This window comes from Thunnus maccoyii, chromosome 2 (genome assembly GCF_910596095.1).
Source record: "Thunnus maccoyii chromosome 2, fThuMac1.1, whole genome shotgun sequence".
In the NCBI taxonomy this organism is placed as follows: domain Eukaryota; kingdom Metazoa; phylum Chordata; class Actinopteri; order Scombriformes; family Scombridae; genus Thunnus; species Thunnus maccoyii.
Window position 1 is genome coordinate 32,687,588 of NC_056534.1, and position 13,682 is coordinate 32,701,269.

The 13,682-nt window shown below is 39.6% G+C and overlaps 1 protein-coding gene across 1 annotated transcript in view; it reads right to left on the reverse strand.

Moving 5' to 3' along the window:
* The window catches only part of tusc3 (tumor suppressor candidate 3), a 90,241-nt gene that overhangs the window by 12,147 nt on the left and 64,412 nt on the right, over positions 1 to 13,682 (reverse strand). The window contains exons 7-8 of the mRNA XM_042394432.1: positions 9,922 to 9,985; positions 4,410 to 4,484 (exon numbers count right to left, since the gene is read on the reverse strand). Of these exons, the coding sequence (XP_042250366.1) occupies positions 4,410 to 4,484; positions 9,922 to 9,985 (139 nt within the window). The remainder of the gene's footprint in view (positions 1 to 4,409; positions 4,485 to 9,921; positions 9,986 to 13,682) is intronic.

The window sequence follows — 13,682 nt, forward strand, 5'->3', positions numbered from 1 at the left end:
TAGATTGCTGTCTCTGTCTCTCTGCTCTGGTTTGCTCTGCTGTCTGTCCCTGTGTTTCAAGGATGTATAAATAGCTGCAGGTCTGTGTGTCTGATGGAGCAGAGCTTTGGTTGAGTGGTCAGAGCAGTCACCCATGGTCTGGGAGATCTGGGTTCGAGGCCCAGTGTAGAAACTCTCCTTCACAAAATAGGTTATTGAAGAACATCTATTTTAACATTTTAATAACCTAAAATTAGAAGTGCAATAAAAACAAAAACAGGATTGTTATGCCTATTTCCCCTTTTGTTCAAATACAAATAATTTTGCCGCCTCAACATATGGTATTTGTGTCAAATAAGAACAACTTTGGCTCTTACATGAATGTGAAAATAAAAATACTAGGTCTATCAAAAAAAGCAGCATTTTGAGGGACTTTAAACACACACATGGGAGGGTGTAAGATAACTAACTTTTAACTGTCTCAAGATTAATTTGATTAATTACAAGCGAACTGAATCATTTTCTTGTTCAGCCAAATCAGGTTTATTTTTCGATAAAGTCACAAAAAATCTACCTGCTTGTCAACGTTCATCAACCACAGCTCAAGTACATTTAAGGGTATTTCATGGATGAAATAAAGAAAAGGGATCTTTGCATGCCAAACTTAATCAACCATTCATCTGGCCTATCTTAATAATATAGTTGTGTATTCAGAAGCAGTTATGGGGGAGGTGAGGGGTCACCTCAGTGATTAACTGGAGAGCAAAACAAGTGCTTTTCATCTTCAGAGACGCTCCAACTAATTGACAGTTATGCAAATACACATCACACTAATGAAAGTGCTGCAATGATATGTGTGTGTGTGTGTGTGTGTGTGTGCATTAGTCTATCATCCACTTCTCTACACATATATATACTCATCAATATAGTTCTTCCAGTTCATATCTAGATTTAGATTGTGGACATCAACAAGGGTACCATGCAGCACAATCAGCTTGGCAGGAGTGTCTTCCTCAAAGCTGCTGATCTTGAGCTGGTTGAGATTGAACTCACAATTATTTAAAGTTTAAGGACATGTTTCTTTTGGCAAGTTTAAACTTTTTATTTATTGTGAAAGGATCTGTTCTCCTGCCAACAACATTTTTTCCATTTGCTGCTGGTAAATTTAGAGATGTCCACCATTGAAATTTCTGCTGTCATTCAACTACAATGGGGGTGAATGGAATTGTGTTTTTGCTCCACATAGCACAGAAAAATGATATTTGAAAAAAAAAAAAAAAAAAAAAAAATCAAAATAAATTGGCATTATCCACACGGTGAACAGGTTTTATATAAAATATTTTTTGGTAGAAAGTCAAGTCAAGTCAATTTTACTTATGTAGCGCCGAATCACAACAGAAGTTATCTCACAGCACTTTTCACATAGAGCAGGTCTAGACCAAGCAGCAACCTCTGGGACTGTAAAATGAAGCCAATGCAGAAGTGCCAAAAACTGCAGTTCCTTGAATGGCCACTTGAGGCTCCAAACACGAGTTATTCCCCATAGACCCCCATGTTAAAATGCCCAACTTTACAGCAAAAATAAACATGTTTACAGCCTGGTACAAAAAACGGTTTTGGTCTCTATAGCTTATTTCCCCTTTCATGACAACTGTACGGCCGTAGAGTTATGCATAATGAAAGACATGGCTGCTTTGAGTGACAGGTCCACCAGCTGCTAGGTGGCTTGTTTCAGCCATTCGGCCTGCCTCTTTGCCCATTTTTGATTGGCTGGGAGTTAGGCAGCGTCACACACTGCCAAGATTTAATTTACAGAGACCCAACCATTCAAACAAATAAAACATTAAAACATATATGATTTTTGAAAAGCTTGTGTAGTCAAAAAACCCCCCAAGATTACATTTTGTAACATGCTACCATGTGTCTTTAACTCATCTCTCACTGTGCCCACTGTACCAATGTCAAGATGCAAACTATGATCAAGCAATAGAGCATGTATTCTGACAAAACATAGGCTAGTAAGCACAAAACATGAGAGGAAGCTCAAAAGACATTTGTCTTATTCAGCTGTAGGACAACGAGCCCAGAAACAGAAGAAAAGTTTAATTCTTTGAAAACATTATGATTCCTTTTGGCCTAAAAGTCTGTGTGTGTAGGTTAAGGAGCACACACACATGGACCTAATGACCTCTGACCTAAAGGCATAAGGATGTCAAGGAGACATGAACAAGACTAAAAACCTGTGCCTTCCTCCAGCAGCCACAGGAGGAAAATGGACAGTTTTGGAAATGAACGTCTTTGTTTTTCTTTTCAGACACAGACTGCCCCAACCTGGATAGACCATTCTCCCTTCTTCTGCTAGCTAACCATCTCTTAGTTGTAAATTTTGGGAGAAGCCACAGGTTTTGGGTTTTATTCTGTATTTTATTTGGTTAATCTCACTGGTTTTCATGATGTGTTGATGACATCGGCATTGATGACAGAAATGAGTGAATATCCAATTTGCAAGCACGTAATTTTCAGATAGTTGATAGGAAATAAAATCATCTCCCTTTTATTTGAAGGTCAGTTTTCTCCTCACACAAAGAAATTAATTAGTAATAGAGGGGTTCACTCACTTATTTCTTCCAAAACACGCCTCCTAGACTATAAAAGTTTATAACTCTTTGTCTGACTTGGCTTCTTTTTTGTTTTGCTTGCTTGCTGACCGCTGCTGTGATGTCTTCTGTTTTTTTTTTTTTTCCTCTAAGCCTTGCCAGCCGTGTTGCATTTCGGCCATTGGCTTTTTCATTTTTCCCTGAGAGCTCCAGAAAAGAAACTCTCCCTAAGAAGAAAGACTGAAAGACACCTAAAAACCAAAGGCCAAGTATCATTAGCCATTGCATGCTGTTTGTCATTTTAATATATTATTTCTTCTAATCTCCTATTTTTATTGTGTAGTTTAACTTTTTAAAAGCTTTTCCAAGGACTCTTTAGGTTAGTTAGAGCTCCAGCATCCAAACTCTGCAGCCTGCCACTGAACACAACAAGACCAGAACACAAACCCCTGCTGTGTGTCTGCTATGTGGCCTCAGCTAGTCTGAGACTGGATTCAACCTCCTGGGAACCAGTGAACCAAAATGCTTCACTCAACCTGCTGCAGTGGTTCTCATCTGGCTGTCACTCTGGTGACCCGAAGATCACCGAGTCTGCTTCACCATGCTTGGCACTGTCTGGGAAGTTCGCCTCATCATCAAGCCCTCATCACCACGGAAACAGTAGGAAAACCATGTACCATGCTTCTGTCTCAGAGTTGATGCAAGAGCTATGCAAAAATTACATTTTTATTGGCTGTTAGAGTCTTGGCCCCTCATTGCATTTTTGACTCGTTTTTGAAAACATTCATTTGTTAATTCGTAATTTACTTATTCAGTCATGCATCCATTCACTCACCCATTTTACTTGTATTTATGTACATATGCTTAGTGTTTCCCTTTCATCCCTATCCCTTGGTAGTTCAATAAATATCTTGACTTATTGCCAAGACGTTGTTTTTGTCTTTCTTTACAGCAAAGATGGAGGTCACTGTATTCAGAGTTCATGACTTTCAGATATAAGACTGAGTAATTTAATTCAATTATTTTCCTCCTAAGTAATTAATTCATTATTAATTTACTGTTAATTAATTAACCAATAGAGGAAGTGCCCCTATTAACTTTACTAGTGCTTAATATTGATTTCAAGTGTAGTGTTATTCCTACACAGCATAGCCTGGAGTGGTTGGAAAGCCAAGCAATGAAATGTTATTTTCCAGTGATAGTGAATGATAGTAAGAAAAATTAACTTCTTATGAAGTTAGAGAGTGTAAGTCCAATCTTAAAGAAAGGGAATCCTCCTGGCACTTAGGGTAAGTAAAAGAGAGGATTTCCTGACTGTTAATGTTGTAGTCAGTAAATGTCCTTTTCTATGAGACCTAGGACTGTAAATAGGAACCAGAAGAATTTATTAAGACCTAAATTTACTTGCCTGTGACCATAAGAAATTTGGATTAGTTAACAAATTTAGAGCTGAACAATATCTGTGTGAATGTATGTGAGTAACTTCTTCAAATATTTTTTTTCAGTTATGATTTCAACTGTACATCTTATGAAAATTGACATTTTACAGGATTTTTGTTTGTGCTACAAAAAAATAAAACCTCTCCTTCACCAGTGTTACTTCCTAAAACATTGATTATGACAAAATGACTTTGGCTGTTGCAAGGATAAACCACTTACCTGCTCGCTACAAGGCGGCTCTAACCACTATGCCACCCAGCATGAATAAAAACATACACCTTGTTTATACCTCCTGACACTTGGAACACTCCAAAATTGGGGAATTGAGTTTGAAAAAGGAAAGAAAAAGGACAATAAGAAGAACAAATGTAGAAAACAATCTTCTCTACTTACTTCTCCTCTTGCCAACGTCTCCCTTGGAGGTGGCAGCCTCATTCAGCAGCACCATCCCCATGGTGATTGCAGCATCTGGGACAAGGTTGTCAAGGAAAAAACACACTCGCAATACAGGAGAGGGAGAAGCTGGAAGTACACACTGCCCCAGAAGAACTGCTGGACACACACGTATGCACTTACAGATCATTAACATGTTAATTAATTACAAATCCTGTCCATGTAATACAATTGTATTTGTTTTTAGACAATACCCAAGAAGAATTAAGCCAATTCATTTGAAAAACAGAATGTTTGACTAATTAACTATAATGAAAGATCCATATTTAAGAACAAACTGCAACAGAAGTCAGCACACCCTTCATTAGTGAGACTCCATTATTTTATTTTATAGTATTTTGTATGCCCGCCTTTGTTTTTGATAACAGATTGGATCCTGCTGGACATGGATGATATCAGTCTTGCCCAAATCTGTGGGAGATGTTCTGTCATTCTTCACAGATAATTCTGTTCAGCTCTTTGCTGGAGGGGGTTTTGTTGCTCTACCTTCCTCTTTAAAATAGCCTAAAGGTGTTTTTATTGGATTCAGGTCCAGGGACATACTTGCCAGGTCATGGTTTTCACTTTTTACTTCTTTAAAAACTCTTATGTGATTTTTGTGTGTTTGAGATCATTGTCAAGTTGGAAAATTCCTCTCCTGCCAACCTTCTTGAGAATACTACTTATCTTTTCATTCAGTATTTGGGTATACAAACTTGATTCATAGTGCCGTCTATAAATGTCATCTCCCCTACATCTATCGCACCCATGCAGCCCCACATCAGCACACTCCCACCTCCATGTTTCACAGTCGGCACTGTGCAGTCACTGCGGTATTCCTGGCCAGGTCCAAGCCAAACATGCTGGACCCCATCTGATACAAACCAATTTAATTTGATTTCATCTGACCAAAGAATGTGCCACCAGTATTCATCAGGCTTTTTCATGTTCTTTGGCAGAGTTTAATCTTGCAGTTTTGTGCTGTTTTTTGAGTGTCATCTGTAGAGGTTGACTTCCTGCAATGTCCTTCACACTGTCTGAGCAGTCACTGAAACACCAGTTTCCACAGATAATACTTGTGCCAAGTCAGAAGTATTTGCCCGTCTGTTTTTCAATGCAAGGTTTTGTAAAAAGCAAATTGTGCATGCCGTTATTTTTTGAGGACAGCTACTGCACCTTGTGTTATTGGTATTATGGGTCCTCCTGTACCTCCTAACCACTGCTGCAACTGTGCTCTGGCTTCTGTCCAGTGTCCTACTGATGATCTTGTACCCTCTCCCATCTTTATGAAGTCTCACAATATGCTTTCTTTACCATGTGGAGCCATGTTGCATGAGACACATCCAGGCCAAAACTGAGCAAGTTCACAGGTTCTTTTATAACCTTGTTCAGGCAATTAATCTTAATTGGAGGTCACAGGTGTAATCACTTTTGTTGCACTGAGGCCTGTATTTTCAGTTTAGTCTATCTAACCTTTTTGTTTTTAATTACAAATAAGATCAAATACCCTACACTTCACACTAAAAATACTACAATTATTGTAAGATGATACAATTTTGAATCATTTAACATTTTAGTGATATTGCACAGAGGTGTTTTCTTATATAAGAAGCACTCAAGTATATTTGCAGGAACATCGGTCACATGTACAGTTACTGGTCAAATATGTATAGGGTGTTGACAGAATAACATGAACATGTACAATAGCCCTAAAAAAAATATTTTAAGCTCATGCTTTGTTGAGACTGCGTCAGAGACGAGCTAATTAAACTGTTGATTTTGAGGGCCGCAGTTAATGGTTTATTGCAATTAAATTATATGCTGTAAAAGAAGACTACAGTTAAAACACAAGAGACTTTGCTGATAGGAAAATAGAGAGGGACCTAAGCATTTGTTGTTGTGAAAAGCAAGGATAAAGGCTCATATGGCAACACAAAACCAACAAACTGTTTTTTAAATTATTGAAATAAATCTGCTGTGTTGTTACCTTAGCCTTGTAAGCAAAACGCCACAATGGATTCCCAATTCTATGATTTTTTGTAAAAGCCCTCACATTATGGTGATGTCAAGTCAACTACAAACAGACTGACAAAGGCACACACAGTGATTGAAGTTAACACATTATAGCTTTTAAACACAACCTGTTTAAATCATTGAATAAAGAAGAGGTTTGTTAACAGAAGGAAATGCATTATATTTGATGCTATAAAACAGTTATGGTCATTGCATCTGTAGAAGACCTTTGAAGACCAAGTGCAAATGGGATTTACAGGAGGAAGGTTGTAGTGGGTTAAATATAGTCTTGTGTATAACTAAAAATTGCCTCTTAGAAACAAATGAGGCAATTAGGCTATTATTAATGAGCTCAGTGTCTGATTACCATCATGAAAATGAGAAGGCTGGTGAACGGGGAGTTTTGGTTTGTGTTCATCAAACTTGAATTTGCAAGCTGCAACTAAATGTTTCTTTCTTTTATGATTGTATAATACCTTATCAGTTTATCTCTGATAAATCATCTGGTAATATGTTATTTATTCTCTATCATCTAAACCTGGTGATGTCACAGAAATCCCACTGCTGAACTGCACCTACTGAGTTTCTGAGTTCCTTCACGCACAGAATGCACCTGGAGAGCAGTACCAGGCGCAGCAAAGGAGCCGATTGCATAATGAGCTGCTGTCTTACGGTGTGTTCACACATAGGGATACAAAGTAGTCTGTAGTCTCTGGCCTCTCATGAATTGGCAGTTCTGTGTGTGTGTGTGTGTTGCATTGAGCATGTAATTTACATACTCTTCTCCGACTGGACAGTTGTTTTCTGATGTAGCTGGTGTACTAAGGCCACATTCAGACCAAAAACAGTACAAGGGGCTGCGGTGTTCAGGGCGTGTTGTCTGAGGTACCGGTGAGACAATGAAATATGATCCAAGAAATCAAGTTGGAGTTACAGAAAAGACTTATCAGGAGCCAAAACACTGTAAGGCGGTCTATAATACTCACAGACGGGATTTTACAACTCTGGAAAGTTAACACGGCGGCAACTCTGTTATTTATTGTTGTGACGCTCATAAGGTAAACAGTTGCATACAGCATTCATGTTACAAAGTAACCCACCAGGAATATACACTCGCATGTATGTGACTGGCCAACGCAGTGCCTTGCTGGATAACATTAGGTTGCGTTGTGGCAAAAGTTGAGCCTGGCTCAACTTATTGCTGGATGGCTGCTGCGTTTTTTTGCCGAGCTGTGTGCGGTGGCACCCCGCTGCAAGAACGCAGTGCCCCCATTCAGGTGAATGGGAGGGCTGCGTTTTTTCATGCACTGCTCTTTTCGGTCTGACTGTGGCCTAATGAGTCGGTAGTGCTGGCAAAAAAATAAGCTTTGTGGCTGCAAACTCAATAGGCTCTTTTATACAGAGATCATGCATTATAGCAATAAAGAAGATCCATCATTAAGCTGTTTTTTACTTTGCTTTTTTACACTGAGCCTAATAAAGCCGGCATAATGCTGCCCCCATGTGTGCTTTAACATAGCATGCCGGTGTTCCGGATTCAGAGGTGTGACGTGTAACACAAAAGTGTCAGCTCCCTGCCACACCATGCCAGCTGTCCCTTTTACACAGACGTCGATCCAGCTCTGTGACTACCTCCGTAGCTGGCTTATCGATGGAGCAATCCTGCCCCCCCACCGTGTCTGTCACTTTCATAAAGAACAGCAAGGCGGAATAAAGGCACAGCATTCCCATCTTGAACAGGCTGTGTAAAAGGTGCAAATGAAAACCACAGCACACATTTGCGCAACACCATTTTCTTGGTAAAGCTGGCACTATATGTATTTTGAACATCTCTATTTTACAGAATCCGGGGTTGCACCATTGAACACCTGAGCTGTACTGAAATCACTGCAAAGCACAGCCTCATGTGGCATAAGACCTAATTACAGATTCTTTTCCTCAGTGTGCTCTGCATACTGATCCATATAACTGAAGAAAACCTGATGGGGTGCACAAACAAAGGCTTTAACATGAGTAGATACAGAGAAGAAATTGAGGCATCCTCTTGATGATATGGTAAAAGACATGATATGCTGGTGTGACGCAAACACTCTCCACACACAGCAATAGAACTGAACTATTGAAGGCAGCAGTTTGGGGCGGTTGTAGAAAGCTTTGTGATAATACAGTCATGATGACAAATAGAGACCTATCAGAGTACACTGTAGAATGAGACTGTACTGAAATGGACTGTATTCTAACTACAAAAGTGGACTTTTCCAGGTCCTGCAGGGATTGCACACCTGTCTGCAGCAACAGAGCACAAGGAACGGGTGTAGCAGGTTAAATAGACCACCTTATTGACGTTTTTCCTGCTTGACTGATTGATTTTAAAGTCACACTAGCATATATAAGATAAAGGTACAATATTTAACAGGATTAGCTAAGGTTTCCATTACCAAAACAAGAAGTCTGAGAGGTTGGGTGCTGAAAGCTCAAATCCTGTTTTCCTTGGCCTCCAATATAGGCCAATCAAACATGGAGAGAAGTTAGGGCTGCATCTGTCTGTCTATATGGCCGTGTGGGAATTTGAGAAAAATACATATATCCATATAGTATATCAGTGTTTCTGTCTCTTTTAAAATGATTGGTTATGCAACTGCATTTGGTACCTGTGTGTGCGTGCGTGTGCGTGCGCATTAAGGAATTAAACTGCATCAATGACCGTCATAAAATGTGTTTACACCACCTGCACAGACAACAAGAGTAGGTGTGTTTGCATTTCAGCAGGTGTGTGTGTGTGTGTGTGTTTCATTTAGATGTAATCAGATGGGCAGAAAATAAAAAATAAACTGTGCGTGGACAAACAAATATTGCTCTGCAGCAGGTGCGACCTTGGACCTGCTATTTCCCATGGGGATGAGTACAACAGCTAGGATTGAACGGTATCATTACCCACACACATACAACACAGCAGTCCAAGTACACACGAGTACACAAGCAGACAGAGAAGTAGACAAACACAAACAGAAACATCTAGCCTGCCAAACAAGTACACGAGTAAACACACACACAGACACAGCCTATCATTAGGGGTTGAATTTGGAGCAAATCAGGCAAGGAGGTGAAGTTAAAAGAGGACAATCACTTGTCTTTGTATTGTCTGTTTGTTCAGTCCAGCAGGCAGCCTCCCTATGGAGACTGCACACAGATGACAAAGCCTTTGGTGTTGAGAAAATAAACGTAGCAGACAAACAAACTTGAACGCTGCTCCAGACACATAAAAAGGTGGCTTCCTTGGTGTTGTTTGTAACAAAGTGGAGGTGCAATTGTGGTGAGAGGAACTAAAGAAATTTGCTGCAAAGATGAGCTGTTGTACATTTCATAGTGTTAAATTGCTCAGGATGATTTTGCAGAATCATGTTTCAATTTATGTCAACACATGAAACATACACACACAAACACATCGGTGAAAGGATACTCAGGAGAAGGATGATGTGAGACTCGGCCACAAACTGAGCCTGACTGCTTCCATGAATGTAACTCTGTGGAAAAGGGAGACAGACAGACATATTAGTTTAAAATCGACAAAAGGTTACATCCTCAGTGTAGGTCCAGATTGAAGAAATAAGAGAAGAAAGTGAGGGAACGGAGGGCTGAGCTATGAATGATGAAGAACAGGATTGTAGGAGATATCCAGTGGAAACAATGGATGAAGAAAAGTAAAGGTTTGTAAAATCACTAATAAAGATAAATCATAAGCTTTTATGACAAATGTTTTCATTGTTCATAAAGTTACAGAAAAGATAAAGACCATAAGATCCATCCTGTACCATCCCAAAAAAAGAAACTGGCTTAAAAACCTTAAAATGATGCCTCCCATCTCTTTATCTTTTGAGTACAATGACTGTCCCAATTAAAGGCAAATGTGGACCTTGGTTTTTGGACTCAGAGCCAAAATGGCATCCTGTTCCCAGCTTAATCATATCTTTTGCTTTATCATGATAAACACAGTAGAACTAGAACAGACTGGCCGGTAATTTGTCCTCTAATGATATGTCTTCATTGCAGTACGGGAGCAGGAAGATGCTTTTGTGTGTGTTTGATGCACCCCTGCATAGTTCTGTCAAATGTATGAGCAAGAATATGTCATTTGCGTGTGTGTGCAAATCATTTTAAGAGTGCATGCATGTGTGTGACTGTGCCTGTGTGTTGTGAGTCATAAAGAATTCTTCCATCTAGTGCGTAGGTGTAAAGAGGTGCTACCTTTTCACTGAGTGGGCAGGGAGGTCAATCTAACCCTACAGGAACACTCACACACACACTCACACACAAGATCGTATTAACGTATGTTCACTGCCCAACCTCTAAATTGAGACTCACACGGCTAAACTTGCCACTGTTGTACAGTTCTCTTCTAATACATCTATCCTGCATTAATGCTGTTTCCAAATCTATCAATGAGCAAAACAGGCATGGTACACTGTTGTCAAACAAATCTCTAAAGATCTGTTTTATTCCAGAAAACAACACAAACATGTTCTAACCTCAGTTATTGACATATTAACATTTATCCCTTCATATGGTGACCTTTGAGCCTTTAAACTCTGATGTTTTATGCAGGGACTGAAGACGCAGCTGGTGAGTAATTCACTAAAGAATGAGGATGCTCTGTTGAATGATGCTAATAAAATCTGTGATACAGAAAGTAAGACATCTGGATGAAGAGTACTGGATTTATAATATGAGCACAGTTGGTGCATGGGCGACATATTGTCTTTTATGTTTTCAATTACTTATTGACAACATACAAATATTTGTGTACCATATTTTTGACAAGTACGATAGAAGATGAAGCCACAACCTCATTCAGATTGGATGCTTTTATTAGCATTAGAGAGAAAATGTTTCAACGAGGTTGTATTTTTTACAGTGAAAATTACAGCCCATAAATTAAGTGGTGAAATTCTTTGAGTTTACTGGTGACATTTCTTTTGTTTCCCCTGCTGCACTAGTAAATATAAAACTGTGAAGATTGTGCACAATTTCACCCCGAATAGTTGTCTTTGTAATACCATGCATATGTCCGGGTATATGTGTGTGTTTATGTGCACAACAGTGTGTTCTTGCTTATACTTGCTTATGTGAGGTTGTTTTATTCAGTTCTTACTACTTCTTAGGGTTGTTCTTGTGTTAAAGGTTGAGGGTAGAGTTTAGCTTAGAATGAGTATATCAGTTACAGGTTAGGGAGGGAATTAAATTGTTATGTCCACCAGAATACCAACATCTGTGATATTGACTCTGACTTTTTGTCTGTAAATGTGTTGTAACTGGCCAACCAATATGACACATCAAGGTACAGAGCACTGTTACAGTTGGTGCTGAGGCCACACAGCTCCTTTAAAGCAGAGGCAGTATGTATCCCACTGACGATGGTACTGAACAGTACAATGTTTAGACCTCTATATGAGCAAGCTTCTTTGATAAGTCAGTGGCCTAATTTGACTGCCATCTATCTGTGTGATGCGGGAGGGGCAGAGAGATAGACAAAGAGAGACAAGGAGGAAGTCTTGTGGAAATGAGACAAATAGATGGAGAGCGAGAGGAAGGAAGTCTTTCAGTGTGTTTCACATTGTTGAATCCCCACTTATTATTAGCGTCTAGGTTTACGGCACATCTAGGGTCTGTTTTTCCACTTGACTGCCCCAGTGTTCATTTCGTCTTCCTATCAGACAGGAATGAGGACGGAAAGATGAATAGAAGATGACAAAGGAGGAGGAGTAAAGGGTGGACAGCTTTTTCTTGCTTCAGTGGAGAGAAATGAAGATTTTTTGCACTTGAAAGCAGACATAAAGACGACAAAAGACTCAAGCCTGAAACAGATACTTTTGTCTTCAACACAAACCTGTTGTTCTGCACTAACTGGGTTTTTCTTATCATGATGTTTTTTTATTGACTAAGTAACCTGGGCCTCTTCATTAGCGCAATGAAAAAAGTTTGTTCTGATTGTTCTGCACTTCGTTTGGAGGTTGGTGAGAGATTGCTTCTTGCATTCCTAATAACTACAAATGCCACTGCAAGTGCAACTCAGTGGGGTCATGAGGAATTTCTATTCAAAGAAAGCAGAATAGAAAAAAACAAGACCAGGTCAAAACCTAGTATAAAGCTGGACTGTGTATGGTCAATGTACCAAATTGTGGCCAATGTGTTACAGTGATTGTCAGTGGTAGTGTCTAAAATGTGAATTCCCGGATATTAAATGTTCATCTGCCATTTTCTGTAGTGGCCCCAGTAATATTTGTTGCTTAAGTGCACTGAAGTAACGTATTACACACTCCTCCAACAGTTGTGCAATCATGGCGTGGGAGTCCAGGTGCAGACTGAGGTAGGGTATCTGCTGGCTCGGCTGCAGGACACTCTTAACGTGCGACGAAACTTGAATGAGCTGCAGTCAATGAGTGGAACAGTTGTAAACGCCCCCTGAGGAAGTAATAGAAAACTGTTCGCTGTACACGCCCCCTAAGGACGTAACAGAAAACTGTTCGCGCCAATTCATTTTGAAAGAGCAACACCCAAAGGAGAAACTCCAACACTCAGCCAGCCGAACAATGGTGTAACTTCATCACTCAGCGACTCAGTCAGTCACCCAGTCAGTCAGTCACTGACATCTGCGGTTAGAGTGCTGGCCCTGCTGTTGCATAAAATGTTAAATTCCTGGTTATGTAAAGGTAAAAATCACTAGCACAAGGGTTAGGGCACTTGCTCGTCTAACGCTGACAGTAAATTAATTTGGAGAAACACAAACACACAAGCATAGAAACATCTTACGCTTCAGCTTGCAGACAGAGAATTCTTAATGGCATTTGGCTTTGAGAAATGCATGCATATCAAACTGAGGAGAGTGACTTGGGTGCTCAATGACTTGCATTGTTGTGAAGTACTGTGGTAGCCTGTAAAAAGGTTTGACTTGTCTGTTGAAAATTGTGAAAATGGAACTTGGCAGATGTTTCGCAGGTTCTCTTTTACACTCTGGTAAAGCATTCATTTAAAATGGGCCTTTACTACTCTCATCTAAGCTTATACATGCACTGAGTTGCCAGTTTATGAGGTATATACACATCTAATGCACTCAAACACAATAGCTTTGCAATAAATCCTACCTTTATTAAACTTTATGGAGGTGGAAAAAAAACCTTAGAAACAGCTTTTTATATAATGCAATACAAGTCAACAGCACTACAA